General features: G+C 46.8%; 1 protein-coding gene across 6 annotated transcripts; it reads right to left on the bottom strand.

Moving 5' to 3' along the window:
• Window positions 1–81: 81 nt before the first annotated feature.
• Tsp5D (Tetraspanin 5D) lies at window positions 82–19367 on the bottom strand. Of its 6 annotated transcripts, none has more exons than XM_017910923.1 (6): window positions 19162–19367; window positions 8062–8537; window positions 7419–7530; window positions 1952–2143; window positions 1708–1890; window positions 82–1576 (listed from the first exon to the last, which is right to left on the bottom strand). In XM_017910923.1, the coding sequence occupies exons 3-6, from the start codon at window positions 7479–7481 to the stop codon at window positions 1241–1243; spliced, it is 774 nt and encodes a 257-aa protein (XP_017766412.1). In that variant the 5' UTR covers window positions 7482–7530; window positions 8062–8537; window positions 19162–19367; the 3' UTR covers window positions 82–1240. The 6 variants fall into 6 exon arrangements, with proteins under 6 accessions (XP_017766412.1, XP_017766414.1, XP_017766413.1 ...); XM_017910925.1 differs by lacking the exon at window positions 19162–19367 and adding an exon at window positions 17002–17040; XM_017910924.1 differs by lacking the exon at window positions 19162–19367 and adding an exon at window positions 11541–12096.
• Between the last annotated feature and the right edge of the window lie 24 nt (window positions 19368–19391).

The raw sequence follows: 19391 nt of genomic DNA, 5'->3' as shown, positions 1-19391 counted from the left end.
AGTAAAGAAGGTATAAAGTAACACGCACTTGTCACAAACATGACAAAGCACAGTGAGGGGAAAAATGGCACAGACTCGTCGCTGTTAGTTAACGGATTAATAAAATCGTGACAGTGACTCAGAAGATAGTCCCGAGGAACTTAGCTCTGATTCAGACGACGCAGACACGTCACGGCGAGTTTCTAAATAAGTCCCCAGTCAGCAAGGCTGGGCAAAGAGCATTCGGAGAGTCGCGTAAATATATTATTTATTATTCGAACAATATACATGTAACGTAACGAAGTTCGCGTCGAACATCTCGAAGCAGTTAATCGACGTTCGCGATCTCGTATCCAGCCGAACCCGAGATCGCGCATCCTCGAATAAACAATATGCGTCTCGCGTATTCTAGATTACCAACTACTCGATGATCTACGCGATCGAGTTATGCGATGAAAACGGTTCGATCGGCACACCCGGGAAATTTAAAGCTAAGCGAGAGAAGAAGGGTAGGAATTTCCGCGGGCGTGTCGACGTCGATCTTAAACGATAACGAGTAAAAATAGTGGTGCTCGCGTTCGTGCAACCAGGCATACTCGTCGAACGAAGGATCCAAACATCGACTGGAGATCGTCGGGCGAAGCCTCGTTGCACGAGACGCAATTTTGGTATGCTTCGTGTGCGATAAAGTTATCCCTATTAAATAAACACATTCGCATGCAAGATAACATAAATGTTCGCATCCTATAAAATTCTCTGAGACGCTGGCGCTCTAATAATCGCCGCTCGTGAAACGAATTCGGTGACAATGATGAATTTCCAGATCTTTTCCCAGAGTATGTAGCTACCTCTACGAATCCACGATATCTCGTTGAAAGCTAGCAAAGCTAGTCAGCTGAATAGAATAGGAATGGGACTAACAGCTGGTCGTACGTGTCTTCGAATTCGCCTCGTTAATTATCACGCGCCGCCATCTTGTTGGCGGGTAAGCAGAAATTTCGCGAACCGAACGGTTCGCAGTGATCACTGGTCCTACTCGAATTCTACGACAGGGAAGGTATCTTTCGCCTTAGAATTACATCGTCGAAGGGTGTTTACAGGAATCCAGATGTCGCTCGAGGGGTTAGCGCGCACAACAATCGAAATCCTCTTCAGACAGCGCGAAGAAGATGGCGATCATCGCGGACGTGTCGCGTAATATATAGTTGTTAGGGTTCGATGGACCTTAGACACTGGTCTCGTCTAAGATCCATCTGAAATTCTAGGTGTTCGTGGTGTCGTAGCTCTTGTACGTGTGGGATGACCTCTTGTGCCTGACGGTGCAGAACAGGATCATGCTGGCCACCTGTCCGAACAGCTGAAGAAAAGCCACAACGAGACCAACGGTCCCGACCACATGCAGCCTGGTCACCAACCACATTTGAATAGCGGTCGCGCAGCCTTCCTTGTACCAGAGCTCCTTGTTCTTTCCCTCGGGGTCCAGGCGACCGCAATGCCATACCCTCTGCACGCAACACGAAGAAGGCACACGGTCCTCCGTCGGCCAGGCGTCGATTCGGAACCAATCCGTGTAGTCCCGTACGCCGCAACAGTGGAACTGAAAACAGTGGAACGAGATCGGTACCGTAAAAGGGGCAAGGAGTGGTCGTTAAAATTTCCAGGTCAGAATTTAAATTTCACTCGAGAGATGCCCTCTTCGCGCTAACTTCTCGGCCATGTTATTCTTACCTCCGATTGTATGTTGTCCCATATCGCGGGCAGGGTTCCGGGTTCGGAGGTTATGTTATAATGCTTCTCGATACCGAAGAGCAGCTCGTCTTTCAGACTCTTCGCCAGATGCTCTCTGAACACGAAGGCCAGAGTGCCTAGCATAAACTCGCCCAGGAACATCAGTATCACCAGACCGAAGTACTGCGAACGAAGACAAGTTAGCTGATGGGAACGAAGGCAACTCGAATACAATGATACTGACCGTGATCAGCATGCATCTGGACTGGAACCAGGCACCGCAGCATCCGAAGAAGGCGATGACGAAGGTGACACATCCGGCAGCCAGCAGCAGCGAGTCAGCTGACGCGAAACTGTAGTTCGGCACCAAGGTCGCGTATCCGGAGTAGACCAACCGCAGCCAGAGGCCTGCACCCAAAATTCCGCAAGCGCATAACTGTAAAAAAAGAACGTTACACTGGTCAGAAGAGACTGGCCTGAATGCGCTCGACCGTGAGGCGCATTTCTGCGCGCCGATCATGCACGTTCACTGTTCTCCATAAATATGTAAAACGGTATTCGGAGGCTGGCGAGAGGAGGCCGGTCGGAAGACGCGTAGGAAACGCGGCAAACGAGACGAAGACCTCGGAGAGAATAAATCATCCGGTCCGCGACGATTGACAGAAGGACGGTGTCACCTTGGCGATTCGGTGGCTGGAGCCGCGTAGGCAACACGATCGCGAGCGTTTCCGCGCGCGAGTTTCGCTGCGCGCTGTTGCGAAAGCTCGGAGAATCGCGAGGTCGAACGGAACTTATGGCCGTGCGTGCTCGTTCGACCTCCAACCGTCGCGGACGGAGCTTTCGTCGTCGGGGATAATTTGGTAGTCTGTAAATCGGGGATCGATGAATAATGCAGAGGCGGACGAAACGTGGTCGCCGGTGATTTTCACGCTTGGCGAGGATCCCGGCGCGGATTATTCGTCTTCCGTGCATAATCGTGGATGGTAAAAAGTGGGTCGGCCACGAGAAAGCACGCTCGGCTGGTATCGCAACGCTAATGAAACTCTAACGCGACCAGACGATCCGTCGACGCGTTCTTTTCACTCACGAGACACGGACGTGTATCGCGGGCAACACTTGAAACGCGGCAGCTCGATTTACTCGTACTTCCTTCCTTGTCCGATCGCCGACCAGGTGGTCGCCGTTTCAAAGGGGAAATTATCGTCTCGGTCAGGTGAAACAGAGTTTCTGGGTAAGGCCGGTACGCCGGAGTATCGGTGACAGCGAGATTAGAAGGGATATTGACCTTTCCCCGGAGATTGTTGCGGTTTAGTAATTTCCCGGCCCCGTACTGTCCCCGGGCTACGGCCGAGATTAAAGCCGTCGTTGTACCGAGAGATGCCACCCGTCATTTACAATTTCTACCGTTCCTTTGTCCAACTGCTTCAATTTTAGCTCGTCATCTACAAACCTACCTATTACGACCGCTGCCATTGTTCGAAACGATCGCGCAACTGCTCCGTCTCTACATCTGTTTCGGATCTCTACATCTGCTTCCGATCCGAACGAATCGGATTCTTCTACTTTTTTGTATCATTCGCTGTCTAGACCACCGGTGTCAAACACGCGGCTCGCGGGCCACATGCTGCCAACGATGTTTCGTAAAGCGGACCGAAACTGCAAACCGATTTTATCGATACGATAGACTGCAATTTCTTTCATTTTCGTAACTTCGATAGGAGAGAAAACGAGCGTGAAAATTAAACTAATGTACTTATGGTCGACTAACTTTTTGCCTGCGGTAGGCAGTCCGTGACCCATATGCCGTTGGTTAGCATCGTAACTGTTCGTGCGATTCGACGTTGAAACTGTGGATATTTTAGTATCGTTATTATTCAAAATATGCATCTAATTTGGATAAAAATAACGTGGACTTTTATTTAAATAGAAACATGATAGTGTACACGTCTTTACGTCTATCGTGTAGTTTCCGTCATCGTCATTTGTGTCAGTGCATTAGGCTTTAAGATAGACTTGAAGTAGTTCCAGAGTCCAGAGGCTCGGACATAAATCATTTCCTTTCCAACAACTTAGTCAACATAGTAAGCATCTGACTGATAGTCATAAGCACATGACTTGGCTAGAAAATGGACAATCGTTTCAACGTGTATATCCGTTCTCGCGAGTAAATTTTACCAAGCGAAATATGCTCTGTGGCTTTTCAAATTCCAGTACCAGAGTACTCGATTCTCGTCTTTACATCTCTGAATTAATTGTCTATCCTAGTTTTCGTATAGTTAATCATCGTGCGAGCCGGAGAGCCGCTTCTCGATCACGTTTCGCGTCATCCCCGGTCAGCGAATTAATTAATAATCCGATCGCGGACGAACGAGGTCGACGTGCCAGCAGGTGGCAATTTTCGCACACGAGTACTTTCCACGTCGCCCAACTGACAATAAAAGCGTCGAAAACACAGGCGCAGCTCGTCGACCCGGCGTCTGACGAGCCGACACCCATCGCTGATCGACAGGAGGTTAGGTCAGGATCGGTTTAGCTGAAAGTTGGGAATATCGACGGTCGCGACGATACGTGGTAATTAGCATGAGCGTTCGAAGAGCCGGGCCGCGTTATCCGATCCAGTTAAACTAGTTAGAACGAAGCAAATTAAGCTTCGTCGGGCAGAATCGAGGCGGAATCGACGGTCGACCCGACATCCCGGCAGCATCGCGGCCACGATCGTGGCCGCGAGGAATGAATGGACCAACGGTCCAGCCGATCGAACGATTAAACCGCGCTCGATTTACGTCGCCGGCGAAACGGGTACCGTTAAGTATCTCTGCCGGATGAAACGGCCGCGATCGTCCACAGCCGCCTTCCAGATGCGTGTCGCCGCGAAATTCCACGCGCAATTTCGACGAGGAAGGTTGACGGCAGCACCTCGCGGGAAATTCCTGGTGACGGGATGCGAATATCGCGTTGGAATTGCGAATATCGCGACGGAATTGCGAATATCGCGTCGGAATTGCGAGTTTCTCGGATCGATGACAGTCGTTAAGGAAGCTTCCAGCCGCGTGTCAATGCGGAATTGCACTCACGACGGCGACGGGTCATTCTAAGAGAGAACACCAAGCGATGGAATGCGAACATCGCGTCGGAATTGCGAATTTCTCGGATCGTTGACAGTCGTCGAGGAAGCTTCCAGCCGCGTGTCAATGCGGAATTGCACTCGGGATGGCGACGGGTCATCCTGCGGAATCTAAGAGAGAACTCCCAGCGATGGGATGCGAATATCGCGTCGGAATTGCGAATATCGTGTCGGAATCGCGAGTATAGCGTCGAAATTGCGAAAATTTCTCGGACCGTTGACAGGTGCCGATTAACCTTCCGACCGCGTGTCAGCGAAGAATTTCACTCGCGATGGCGACAGGTCATTCTGCAGAACTCGTGAGCAACTCCCCGCGACGGGATGCGAATATCGCGACGGAATTGCGAATATCGCGTCGGAATTGCGAATTTCACGGACCGTTGACAGCCGCCGATTAACCTTCCGACCGCGTGTCAGCGAAGAATTTCACTCGCGATGGCGACAGGTCATTCTGCAGAACTCGTGAGCAACTCCCCGCGACGGGATGCGAATATCGCGACGGAATTGCGAATATCGCGTCGGAATTGCGAATATCGTGTCGGAATCGCGAGTATAGCGTCGAAATTGCGAAAATTTCTCGGACCGTTGACAGGTGCCGATTAACCTTCCGACCGCGTGTCAGCGAAGAATTGCACTCGCGATGGCGACAGGTCATTCTGCAGAACTCGTGGGCAATTCCCCGCGACGGGATGCAAATATCGCGACGGAATTGCGAAAATTTCACGGACCGTTGACAGTCGCCTCTTAGCCATGCAGCTGCGTTTCAGCGTGGAATTGCTCTCGCGAGGAGGTCAGGTCGCGTTACAGAGCCCCGCGGGCAACTCTTCGCGATTGGACGCGAATATCGTGTCGGAATTGCGAATTTCACGGACCGTGGACAGCCGCCGATTAACCTTCCGACCGCGTGTCAGCGAAGAATTGCACTCGCGATGGTGACAGGTCATTCTGCAGAACTCGTGAGCAACTCCCCGCGACGGGATGCGAATATCGCGTCGGAATTGCGAATTTCTCGGACCCTTGACAGTCGCCTCTTAGCCATACAGCGGCATCTTAGCATGGATTTGCCCTCGTTAGAAGGACAAGTCGTGTTACAGGTCGTGTTACAGAACCTCGCGGGCAACTCTTCGCGATGGGATGCGAATATCGCGTCGGAATTGCGAAAATTTCTTCGAAGACGCGTTATTGTCGGCGACCTGGACGAGGTGAGATTTATTTGCCTCGTGCGCGGCTGCGTCCGACCGGCCCGTAAATCGAAGCGACCGATGACAGGGACGAAGGAGCGACGGCGTGCACCTGTCGAGGGTTTGAGAGGAGGAAAAGCCTGGTCGGCCGCGAGCGTGTGCTCGGGTACCGTAAGTAAGTTCATAGCTCATAGAGCACGGTTCAACGTCCTATTTAAGAGCGACCGCGGCGCGGGGCCCGGCGGTTTCAAGTGGCACGATAAATTGGAGAGGAGAGACGGAGCGCGTCGGAATGCACCGGGAATGACAATGCGCATCGATTTAATCGCATGCGTGGGCCGATTCCTCCTCGGCTGCCCTCTTCGACTCTGCCGCCCTTGCGGCGCGCAGCATCGGCACGGCCGCCGATGGAAATTAAGTACGGTCGATCGTGTTTCTCGGTTCGCGAACGTGACACGCTTACGGGACACGTTCGGCCGCGTGTTTTCGATTCGCGTGCCACCGCGTCAGCGGAATCGCGAACAATATTTATTTTTAACCGAGAGCGCGGCTTTCATGCACGATGATGAAACAGACGCGATCGGATGGTGCGCGAGGTAATTATAGTTCCGCGAAGTCGCAATGAATTGTCGATCGAGAAGAGACTGTCAACGGTATTTTTGCATTCGCGGTAATCGCGTGTGTCGCGTTAATGGCGCACGACGAAACGTTATGGCCCGAGACCGAAGGTAACGGTTGTTCTTTCAGATTCGAACCAACGAGGGAAGATCGACAACCAATCGGTTGAAAAATACAACCATTAATCCTGGAAAGACTGAATTATTTTACAAAAATCGATTTGGACTTTGCAATTTCCGATTCTTTTATCATTAATTTTTAACAACAATTTGAAGTATTGCTCACAAACACTCTGCATGGAGTTAAAAGATAAGGGAAGCTTTGCATAAAATTGAAACCGTTAACGCGTTACAGAATTGCACACCTTTCCTGCTTTCGTTACAAATAACTTACAAACAAACTAACGAAGGTTGAGGAACAAGGTAACGATTTGCAAATTTTTGTGTCAGTCTTACTTCCTGCGATACATAAATTACAGTCAAGATCAAGTCGAGGTACAATTCGCAGAGGATATTAAAGTAGAACTAATAAGACTCTATCTATTTCCTATTTTTATTTCTAATGAATGTACCTAAGAGAAAAAGCAATTACAACCGGTCCTTTGATTTATCAAAGATTTCAAGAAATTTTCAAAATTCAAAGTGAACCAACAATGTTCCCATCTACATTTACTAGACTCCACAACAGCCACAAGCATCGATTTCGATATCTGTGAACCCGACATCAATGGGTCCCCACGCGACGCAATAATTCACAAGCATACCATAACGAACTATATCTATACGTACCCAGATGAGAACGTTGAGGGTGCAGAAGACGTGCCTGATGCACGTGTATCCCGTGCGGCTCATGGCTGGTAGCCTCGCAGGGTGGTGTCAACGATAGGCCTGGCAGTGGTTCCTGGAAACACGAGGAATGCGATGACTCCGTGAGCCTTTCGGGGAATTTCGCGAAGCCGATCGCACCTGCTCCGATCGCGAAAAGACCGCGAAAGCGAGCACGTGAGAGCCTCCTAGCGCGGCGAATCTTAATTGGCGTACGCGCACCTAGCCTACCTGGGGTCGTTAGTATTCGTATTTGCCGGTCGTTAACTGCGCTCCGGGAACTTTCGCTGTTTACTCTGGCGTGAGTCACGAGCGATCGGGACCGCGAGTCGAAAAGCACGCTCGATCGTGACCAGGTGAGTCGTTTCTGACAGCGGCGGGAAGATCGGTCGACCAGGTACACGATCCGGTCGCGGACTGCGCGTCGCTCCGGATTACCGGGAAACGCGTCGACCAGCGACGAAACTGAGACGAGCGGAAGCGGAGAAGCGGGAGACGAAGATGGAAGCCTCGCGAGCACGCGCGACGATTGCGTATTCGCGTGGAAGTCTGGAAACTGGCCGATTTTCGAGGGCTCGAAGGAGAGAAGAGAGAGAGAGGAACTTACAGTGAAATTTCGGCGCCAGAGCTGTCATTGTCGTCGACCTCTCTTGAGTGTCTAGCCCCGAATGTCTCGTATTGAATCAGCGACACGAGAAACGCGATTGGTAAATCGTACCGGTCGACTGATCAGCCCGACCGGTTGGCAGGCGATCCTCATCGGTCGAGGATCCGTTCCGGTGTGTTCGGAACCAGGTTGATACGATTGGCTGTGGCCCCTTCTGGGCCTTCTAGGTCCCCTAACGGGACACCCTGCCGACAGCGAGGCCTCTCACCTATACGCGATCCCGATCACGATCGCGTGGGTCCGCTTCGTGGTGGAGGTAACACCTATGGAAAGGTGTGCTCGCGCACGGAGACGTCACTTTCCTATGGTCGCACGCTGAGTGGCGACCGCCATGCCAAGGTCGTCGCAAATCTGCCAGCCCGTTTTCCTCTCGATCCTCGTAACCGATTTTTCTTTATCCTCGATGATAAAGGACGCTGAATTTGATCGCAAGAATTAGATATCGATCTAACTTGATCTTCGATTGTCATTGGTACAATCATATTATATCGTCTTCGTATTTCTTTAAGGTTCCTTTATTTTAATTCTCCGGTTATTTGACCGTGACAGCTTTAGTGTCAACGCATGGATCGTTGAAGCTAAATTTAGGAAATAGCTTAGGAAGTTATAATTAGTTATCGGTAGAATTTGGTCATCGTCGTTTACATGAAACAGAGATCGGTCTCGATTTCGGGAGAAAGCCTGATGTCACAAAAATGGCGTATTCGTGTAATTAACCCATTAGTTGCCACGATCCCCATTTGGGCATTTTGGAATTTTACGTTCACCACTCGACGCGAAAAATATATTTGGTACGCCTGACAGTTTAGTTTTATTCCATATGTATCTGCCCATGTTGTACGTAGCAAAAAGTGTGTATTCTGTGCTTCGTTTCTATATAACAAACGAACAAATTGTATATTCGCGATTAAGTTGAACGGAACAGAACTGTCATATTTGAAGCATTATATTTTTCGTTTGGTTTCTATACTATAATGAAATACTGTATATAAATATGTAATTTAGAGGCTATAGTAACGATTTGTTACTTACTCAGTCTTTTGTTTTTTATTGAAATGATTTTGTTAATCATTTTATTTACTATAATGAAATACTGTATATAAATATGTAATTTAGAGGCTATAGTAACGATTTGTTACTTATTCAGTCTTTTGTTTTTTATTGAAATGATTTTGTTAATCATTTTACAACGACACCCATTTTGGGACTTTATCAAAAATGTCAAATATTTACAAAACAAAACATAATTTGAATATAATTATACTGTTACACAACCTTTTGTGCATATATATAATTTATCCGGCCAAAAATTTCGAAAAAAGAAATTTGGCAATTAATGAGTTAATAAACATTGAATTCGACATTTTACTGTCTTTCATTAAACGTTCGTTAAAATTTAATCGTTATCGTTTATATGAAGCACGAATCGGTTTAGATTTCGGTTTTAACGGTGATGTCGAAAGAGATACTATTTACGAAGTCATAAAAATTAGATATGTGACTAATAATCGTTTAGTTCGACTTTCGATCGGTAATCATTAAGCGTCGTTAGAATTTAGTCGTTAGCGTTTACCTTTAGTAGAAATCGGTTTCGACTTCGGTCTTAACGAGTTAGTGTCAAAAGAGGCACTATATTCGAAGTCACAAAAATTAAATATGTGACTAATAACCGTTTATATCGGGCTTTTATCGTTGTCAAAAATCATCGGAATTTATATATCATAATTTACCTGAAATAGAAATCGGTTTTGATTTCGGTCCCGATAATGGCGGCACAAAAATTACGTATATATGTAATTAATAAATCAATGTCATTCGATATTCGAAGAAAAATAGCTGACCATAATTTTATCTTTAATTTAATTAATAATCACACTGATTACTCCTTTTTTCTTACGCAAATTAATTTCTATGTGCCAGAACGTGTATTGAGATCTAAAGTAGGTTTTCATATACCTGTGTCCGGATCAACATATGGATTAATTAATCCAATTTATCATTTTATAACTCAAACACTCTTTGTAAACCTATAGATTATTTTTATGGGTCTTTACAAACTTTCAAAAGACAATTACGGATTATCGATTAAAGCTATTCCTCCTTAACAAAGCGTTTATAAGCACGTCCATTCGGTGTTATATTACGTATAATTTGTTTCCTTTTCTTTTATATCTGAAATTTTCTTTAAATGGACTACGGTCCGTTTATGAATAAAATAATAATAATAATATTCACAACAGTCAGTAATAGAAATCAGTTTGGATCTCGGCGTTAACCGTAATTTTGACAAATATACTAAATTCAATATCGGAAAAATTATTAAATCGATAATTATTAAATTAACTAACTTTTAGAGTATCTATGGTCGTTAAACGTCGTTGGAATTTATTTGTTATGAATCACACGAATAAGAAGTTGGTTTGGATCTCGGTACTAATCGTAATTTTAAGAGACACGCTACATTCGATTTTGGAAAAATTAGGCACGTAATTAACAAATCTTTGGAACTTCTATGGTCGTTAGGCGTCATTGGAATTTATTTGTTATGGTTTACCCGAATAAGAAATCGGTTTGGATCTCGGTATTAACCGCAATTTTGAGAAATATACTAAATTCAATATCGCAAAAATTATTAAATCGGAAATTATTAAATTAACTAACTTTCAGAGTATCTATGGTTGCCAAGCGTCGTTGGAATTTATTCGTTATGCTTTACTCGGGATAGAAATCGGTTTGGATCTCGGTATTAACCGCAATTTTGAGAAATATACTAAATTCAATATCGCAAAAATTATTAAATCGGAAATTATTAAATTAACTAACTTTCAGAGTATCTATGGTTGCCAAGCGTCGTTGGAATTTATTCGTTATGCTTTACTCGGGATAGAAATCGGTTTGGATCTCGATACTAACCGTAATTTTAAGAGACACGCTACATTCGATTTTGGAAAAATTAGACACGTAATTAACAAACCTTTGAAACTTCTATGATCGTTAAGCGTCATTGGAATTTATTCGTTATGGTTTACCCGAATAAGAAATCGGTTTGGATCTCGGTATAAACCGTAATTTTGAGAAATATACTAAATTCAATATCGGAAAAATTATTAAATTAACTAACTTTCAGAGTATCTATGATTGCCAAGCGTCGTTGGAATTTATTCGTTATGGTTTACCCGAATAAGAAATCGGTTTGGATCTCGGTATAAACCGTAATTTTGAGAAATATACTAAATTCAATATCGGAAAAATTATTAAATTAACTAACTTTCAGAGTATCTATGATTGCCAAGCGTCGTTGGAATTTATTCGTTATGCTTTACTCGGGATAGAAATCGGTTTGGACCTCGGTACTAACCATAATTTTAAAAGACACGCTGCATTCGATTTTGGAAAAATTAGGCACACAATTTACAAACCTTTGGAACTTCTATGGTCGTTTCACGTCCTCGGAATTTATTCGTTACGCTTTACCCGGAATAGAAATCGGTTTCGATTTTGATTCCGCGGATGACATCGGAAAAGTGAGCGCATCGGCGTCGTCGGAATTGCAAAAGCAATACGAAAGATTCCACGGGGGCCGATATCGGGAATCGGGATCTCGGGAAGCAGTGTTTGCGCGTTCGACGGATTTTGTCCATGCATTAAACATGGCGCATCGCACGCGCGTAAATAATGGATCCAGTGGCGCGCGTCGAGCAGCTGAATAAAAGATCCAGTCCGCGATTTTCCTCTCGACGCGTCGTTCTAATTAATCGCGAGAGCAGCAACTCCAGGTAGCAGCTAGCCCGGTAATTAGCGTGACCGATTTCGCTGCTCCACCGCGGTTTCACCTGCCGTTTTCCTGCGATCGCGACGCGCGCGTCCGCGCGATGATTATTTATCCAACTCTCTAATCCGACAGAGGGAATGTCGCCTTTAGCCACGCTGCGAGTCGAAACGTCGCGACGCGAATTTCTCACCTGAAGGCGTTCGACTGAGGACCGTGTCTCCTCGCGCAGGTGAGACGCCTGTCGCGAGGCGTCGCGGAAAAAATGGCCGCCCGTGACACGGCTTATCTCGCGCCTCCACTGTCACGTGAAATTCCCTCTGTTCGCCGGCACTCGCCGCGAAATGGGATTCTCGCGCGTGCAGAATCGTGACGCATTGTTTACCAGGTGCTTCGCGCAGGTAGCAGAAGAAACGCGTGATTTATGCCCACCGCGAGGACGAAATTTACGATCCCCGATTCGATTTGTCTTCTTGTCACCGGCGGCATGCATCACGCAGCTCCTGCCGTGCCTCCGCGATTCGTTTCTCCTTGGAAGCCTGCCACTCTGTGCTCGCAATTCCCAACGGGGGGGTCTCCGTTGCTCCTCGACTCGAATGTCGTTATCGGGATGGGATAATATTGATTCGCCTTATCGCCTGGCACGAACGCGATGTTGCGAGTACCACTTGTTGCAAATGGTGCTCGTTAAACAAACTGGAGTCGAGAACATGCTCGCAGCGATAAATACGTCTAACTCAGAGTTTCTCAACGTGTCGTATCTTTGCCTCGTGTCGCCATTTTCAACTCCGTTCTCCGATCCGCAAGAATTTAACCCTTTGCGCTCGAGAGGCGCCATTCAGTCGCCATTTCATCAAATTTCGAAGCTCGATATTCGTAAATACGTGAAATTTCGGGTAATGCAACGGTGTGCGAGGTATCGAAATCGAAAAATTCTACGTGTTAATTATCACACGATTTCTTATTACTGCTCAGAAAAATATCGTCAGCTCCGCAACGGAAAATCTTTGAACTCCTAGCCTTCTTTGGCCAAAAAATCGTCGAGTGCAAAGGGTTGAATTTGTAAAAGACACACGAAGATGTTTGTATCGTATCTCAACCTGCTGGGTGTATTTAATTTCGTGAAATAAGAAATAGAAATTTATTTTGAACGTAAACAATGAAGCATCGATTAAGTGTCCTGGGGCAAAGAATTTCAAAAAATTTTTAATTTGTAATCGATTGTGAGTAGTTCGAATTGCGAATACTTGGAGATGGTCTCCCGTTGAGAATCGCTGGTCTAACCTGAACGAAACTCGCGTCTCTCAGCACGTGAGGCACCGGGTACCTAAATCCGTGGTGTAACGAGTATTCAATTGGCAGAATCGATGGCTGTCACCGGTTCAGCGCGTCCTCGACAGAGGAAAGTTTACGACCTGGGAGGCAGAGGAAGACTCGGTTCCTCGAGGTCGTAAAAATCGCGTCCGAGGTAAACAGGGGGAGGTGTTAAACGAAGATGAACGCGTTCCGATGGAGATTCGAGGAGGATTCTCGGAGAGCGTGGTTAATCTCGTACTTGAAATCAATTCGTGCGAGCGAAATGGAACCGGAAACGCCGCGGCTAATGAACAACGAAGAGAGTGCGAGGGGGCGTAGGAACGGTCCCCCTTGCCACGACTTCCTGCCAATTGCGGACAATTTGCGATCATCTATGTCCCCTGCCCGCTCGACGCCCCGTCGACGCAGCGGTGTGGACGGTGCTTAAGCGTAAGAGTTAACGCGGCACGATTCTTTTTTTTCTCTTTCCCTTTTAACCTCGAGCGCCGCTCTTTCTCGCTTTGTATGATACGTGCCATCCACGACGGCCAAGCATTAGCGCGTCCTACGCGGCTCACTTCCCACGTGACGTAACCGAGGAAAGGAGCGACGAGACGCGCAGCGTCGCGTTTCCAGTACGCCGATCTATGAGATCTACGCCGGTGTGAGAGATCTCGGAAAGATCGGGATCCCGACGTTTGAGAAGGGTCGCGAGTACTCGGGACTGGGGCACACGTGACGGGAGTACAGGGGTCGAGGGAACGCGGGATGGGACGAAATGGGTTGTCAAAAAATGTCCAGGATCCTGATATCCGAAACAAAACGAAAGAAGAGAGGACGGAATGGGATCTCAAAATTGCCCGAGATCCAAGAAATTATCGGGATCCCGATTTTTCAGATGAAACGGGAGTACAGGGGTCGAGGGAACGCGGGATGGGACGAAATGGGTTGTCAAAAATGTCCGGGATCCTGATATCCGAAACGAGACGGAAGAAGAGAGGACGGAATGGGATCTCAAAATTGCCCGAGATCCAAGAAATTATTGGGATCCCGATTTTTTAGACGAAACGGGAGTACAGGGGTCGAGAGAACGCGAGATGGGACGAAACGAGTTGTCAAAAATGTCCGGGATCCTGATATCCGAAACAAAATGGAAGAAGAGGGGATGGAATGGGATCTCAAAATTGCCCGAGATCCAAAAAATTATCGGGATCCCGATTTTTCAGACGAAACGGGAGTACAGGGGTCGAGGGAACGCGGGATGGGACGAAATGGGTTGTCAAAAAATGTCCAGGATCCTGATATCCGAAACAAAACGAAAGAAGAGAGGACGGAATGGGATCTCAAAATTGCCCGAGATCCAAAAAATTATCGGGATCCCGATTTTTCAGACGAAACAGGGTCGAGGGAACGCGGGATGAAACAGGACGAGTTGTCAAAAATGTTCGGAATCCTGATATCCGAAACGAGACGAAAGAAGAGAGGACAAAATAGGATCTCAAAATTGCCCGAGATCCAAGAAATTATGGGGATTCCGATTTTTCAGAAGAAATAGGAGAACGTGGATCGAGGGAACGCGAGATGAGACGGGACGAGTTGTCACAAATGTTCGGAATCCTGATATCCGAAACGAGACGGAAGAAGAGAGGATAAAATAGGATCTCAAAATTGCCCGAGATCCAAGAAATTATCGGGATCCCGATTTTTCAGATGAAACAGGAGAACGTGGATCGAGGGAACGCGGGATGAGACGGGACGAGTAGTCACAAATGTTCGGAATCCTGATATCCGAAACAAAATGGAAGAAGAAGGGATGGAATGGGATCACAAAATTTCCCGAGATCCAAGAAATTATCGGGATCCCGATTTTTCAGACGAAACGAGAGAACGTGGGTCAGAGAACTCTATAGGAGAGTACATTTGATCCCAAGAATATCTGGAATCTTAACACTAGGTTTATGGACGCTATCTGTATACCTATTTCTAAGGACACCTGTAAAATTGACAGGTAAAGGAAACCACGTGCCTTTTTCTTTAACGATTAGTTTAATTTAAGAACAATTATATATTATATTAACCCTTTGCACTCGAGAGGCGACCCTCAGTCACCATTTAATCAAATTCTGAAGAACGATGTTAACTGATATATCAAATTTGGATAATGCAATGATACCTGGAATGTAGGAGTAAAGTAATTCTACATCTTAATTTGCATATGACATTTAATTTACCGTTTTCAAAATATCGTTTTACAGCAGGAAATCCTCAAATTATAAGATCCACAAAAATAACGAGAAGGTCCCCGAGTACAAAGGGTTTACAGTCTTAATATAAGTTAACTAAATCTGTTACCATCGTATAATTGGAGCAACCCTTCAAATTGACGTGTTCCGTAAATCTAGTGTTAATGATATCTGGGATTTTGAAAATGTTCGGGATCTCGAAAATAACTGCGATCTTAAAAATATCCGAGATTCCGAAAGTATTTAGGATCTGGAAAGTGTACAGAATTCCGTCTCAAATATTGGAAAAAATTTTATCCCATCAGAACCCGATATTTTCGGGAGCTCGCGTACCTCTATTGCCCTATTAAGGAACACATCGGCCCTATCACTCCCCTCGCGTGCAATTCGTGCAACGAGGCTAGAGTCGATCTCGATCGGAACAGCCGTTGCACGTTTTTCCGCGGTCGAACCGCAAGAATTCTCGTTATTCGGGTCGAACCCTGAATACCGCACCTTTTCGTCCCTGTTACCTCGTTACGTGGATATTTAGATGAATATCTAACACCCTCGGTAATTCCAGTCGAATCATTGAGTCATGCATTTCAACAAATCTCCGCGACACTTGCGCATGCGCTATCCCTGTGACGACAATGAACGCAACGGAGCGATCGGATCAGAGACGATGAGACGGGGATCGTTAGAGAAAAATGCGGCGCATCAATTACGAGATGCTAAAGGATAGGCCGAGGGACCAGCGTCATAATTCCTAATTTATCACAATGTGCTCGTTAATCGCGAGACGATATGCGGCCGTGTACACGCTCGTCCTCCCACGCGTTGCAGGATCGAACAAAGTGCCGCGTGTATGGGCGCCATTGTCGTTCCACGTCCCTTAATCCTTCGCGACGTGATTGCCTTTCCCGACCGGGGATTACAACTTTTCTTTATCCCCGTGGAAAGCGGGAAGTCGCGAGTTCCCGCGGAGAGACCGCGATCCGATTTGTCGCGAATTTGCATACCCGCAGTCACTTGCGGGGCACCACGCGGTGTTCGGGAATGCCGCGGATCGATCGAGATCTGTCGCGGAATTTCCCATTGTCTGCCGATATCGACGAGTGGAAAGCTCGATTTACACCGGGGAGAAATTTCCCACGAGCGTGGAAGAAAGCGAACGATAAGAGAAAAATATCCGCCGACGATTGTGTTCCGGAAAGAGGAACATGGGAAGAGAAATCGACGTTCAGCCGGTTCGCACGATCGATCTCCTCGATGCGGCGATTACATCGCGTGGATTATCGAAACGACCCGCTGCGACATTTAATTAACGTTTCTAATCCCCGACTGCGGAGAGGATTACGGTCCTTGATCTAGAAACCTGCTCTAATCGGGGATCATTGAAAACGATGGCTTCCGAACGTGTGGCTAACAACCCTAACGCGCGTGTGCCCCTAGGTAGGCTGTCGATTGGGGTCCATCTAATGATTTTCATTCGCAAATCGTACGGTCTACAATTTTTCGAGAACCTTCCTCACACTCACACTCGGCTACAAAAAGTCTCGCTCACGTATGCGCACATTTCTGGAAACTTACAGTTAACCCATTTGCATCGTGACTCTACTTAAGCTGCCGCGCTGAAACATCAGCGACGTTCAACTGACGACTGGCTCGTATCACCGCGCGTGATCGGTCTTATGTGCAGTAAACGACATCCAAATTGTTCGCGGAGTTTATTAAAACTGTACTGTGTAAAACGATTGATACACAATGTTACAATCCAAACATCGCATTTCACATTTTTCTATGAAAAATGAAAGAAACAAATATTATTTTATAAACAGAATATAATTATTTAAATTAAAGTAAGAACTTATAGAAGAGTCACGGGATCGCGGAATATTCCGCGCTTGGTGATAGTAGACCGTCGCTGTTCGCGGAATATTCCGCGCTTGGTGATAGTAGACAGTCGCGGCTCGCGGAATATTCCGCGCTTGGATGCAAATGGGTTAAACGCAATTTGTAAAATATTATTTGGAATGCCACAAAGTGTCTTCGAATCTTGTCGATTATTTTACGCTCAAGAGGCCACTGACTCGTACAGCATTTTGCATGGCGAGTGAGTGATGACAGCTTTTGTTTTGACTGGGTTTGTCACCTCCAATTGATTGAAGCACCGTATTACTTCGTAAATAGATTCTCTAAATATTCAGGTTCGTTCAGAGAAAGTATAAACCGATATTTTGATATGAATATAGTATAAAATTAGTATGGTTCCTCGCTGTAGTACCTGAGAGCAGACATACGAGCGCAAAGAGTTAATGCCAGTAACTTGGTAAATCCTAAACTTTGTTGAAAACGTGCCTGAACGTATCTCTGACTCCACGCGTTACAAAAATACTACAAAAGTACTGCAAAAATAGGACCCATAATTTTCTGGGAACGTTTCTGAACACTCCGCGAATGTTTGTCTGTCGACCTAATTTTCCAGCAAAATTTTCGAAGCTGCCTTAAAATACGTAGTATATATTCCTGGACGAAATTGGTGTCAATAGAGATTCCATAAACGATCTTTACAGCAAGACGATGAATTCGCAAATTCCTGAACCGGTGAACTAAAAAGTGTCACACTGTAGGTAGCTCGAACGATCTCGAAGTTATCGAGCGATTAGGACGAAAACAAAGTGAAACTGCGTTCAACGAGTATCAGATGCGCAATTTGACAGTAATGGGGCAGTGTCAGTGCGCGACTCGGTCGGAGGAGATTGTTTCTCATACGGTCGCGGGAGAAGCATGGGGAACGAGGTTGCAACGAGTGTCATTGAACAACTCGCATTAGCACTGTTATGAGATTCGTAATCATTATTATGCAAGGCATCATCTCGACTAAATTACGCAACCGGGTCCACGCACGAAATGCGTGACCCTTTCGCGAAGACCCTAGCGAAAACGTCGCTACTGAGATACGCCTTGAGAACGATCCTCATTATGACTATGTGTGCACGCTCGATTTGCAGGATTAAGTCACCAGAGATGGCAGTGTCGAGCAACGAATTAATTCTTCCCATCGTGGGTTCACAAGCGTTTCTTATCTAACGAAGACCTCGTGACGAAATTGCTCGGAACCTTGGCAGGCTGCTAATTCTCCGCGCGGAACGAGGACTGGAGGCGCGCACTGGTCGCGTATTTCGCGAGTTCGAGGATCTCCTGCGTTCTCAGCTCGGAGAATTCTATTTTCCATGGAAAACTGTACCAAAAGAACGGCGAACAATGGCGAGTCTATCGGCGTAGGAATTTTCCTGTCGCAATTGCGTAATGCCATTCGCGTGCGTGATGCCTTTCGCAAAAGATACGGCAAATGCAAACGCGCCTTTCGCACAAAGACGTCGATTATTTGCGAACCGAGTCGTGGCAACGGGTGAACGAAACTCGTCAAACGGCGGATAAAAATGTGGATCAGGGCAATAACACGTTACGACCGTCGCGTCGTTCGTTGCTGCTTGGTCTTTTCTAATTTATGCTTGCCGCGCGGAATTCCGGAAAACGATACACTGGTTCGAGACCGGCGGCGATAGCGCGTCACGATACTCGAAAGCGGGTCGCGAACTGTCATTTCCGACCGCGGCCATTCCCGCGTAATTTTCGTGCGCTCGTTTTCATGCAATAAATGCCCGAGCGGGCGAGCGCGGGGCGGATTGCGCGTGAAATTCGAAGGAACGGAAGTATCGAGGGCCGGAAGGCGAAGATTCGACTTACAGGTGGGATGAAAGCGAGTACGGCCCGGTGCTGCGTGGTTGACAGGAGCTGTCGCGGGCTCTTCGACACTGAATGATACACGAAAGTTCATGGAAAGCGGAGTCAAAGGTCGGCTAGCGTTCGCGACAGGTTTCGAGTTCCCGGATCGACTGCACGCCAGGAACGCGCACAACTCTCGCACATCCGTTCTCCATCGGCCGCCGCGAAACGAAAGTCGCCATCTGACGGCA

Source organism: Eufriesea mexicana, unplaced genomic scaffold, assembly GCF_001483705.2.
Source record: "Eufriesea mexicana isolate 0111107269 unplaced genomic scaffold, ASM148370v2 scaffold107, whole genome shotgun sequence".
NCBI classification, from domain to species: Eukaryota; Metazoa; Arthropoda; class Insecta; order Hymenoptera; family Apidae; genus Eufriesea; species Eufriesea mexicana.
The sequence above is the reverse complement of the archived record's forward strand: the minus strand, read 5'-3'. Positions and strand labels throughout refer to the sequence as shown.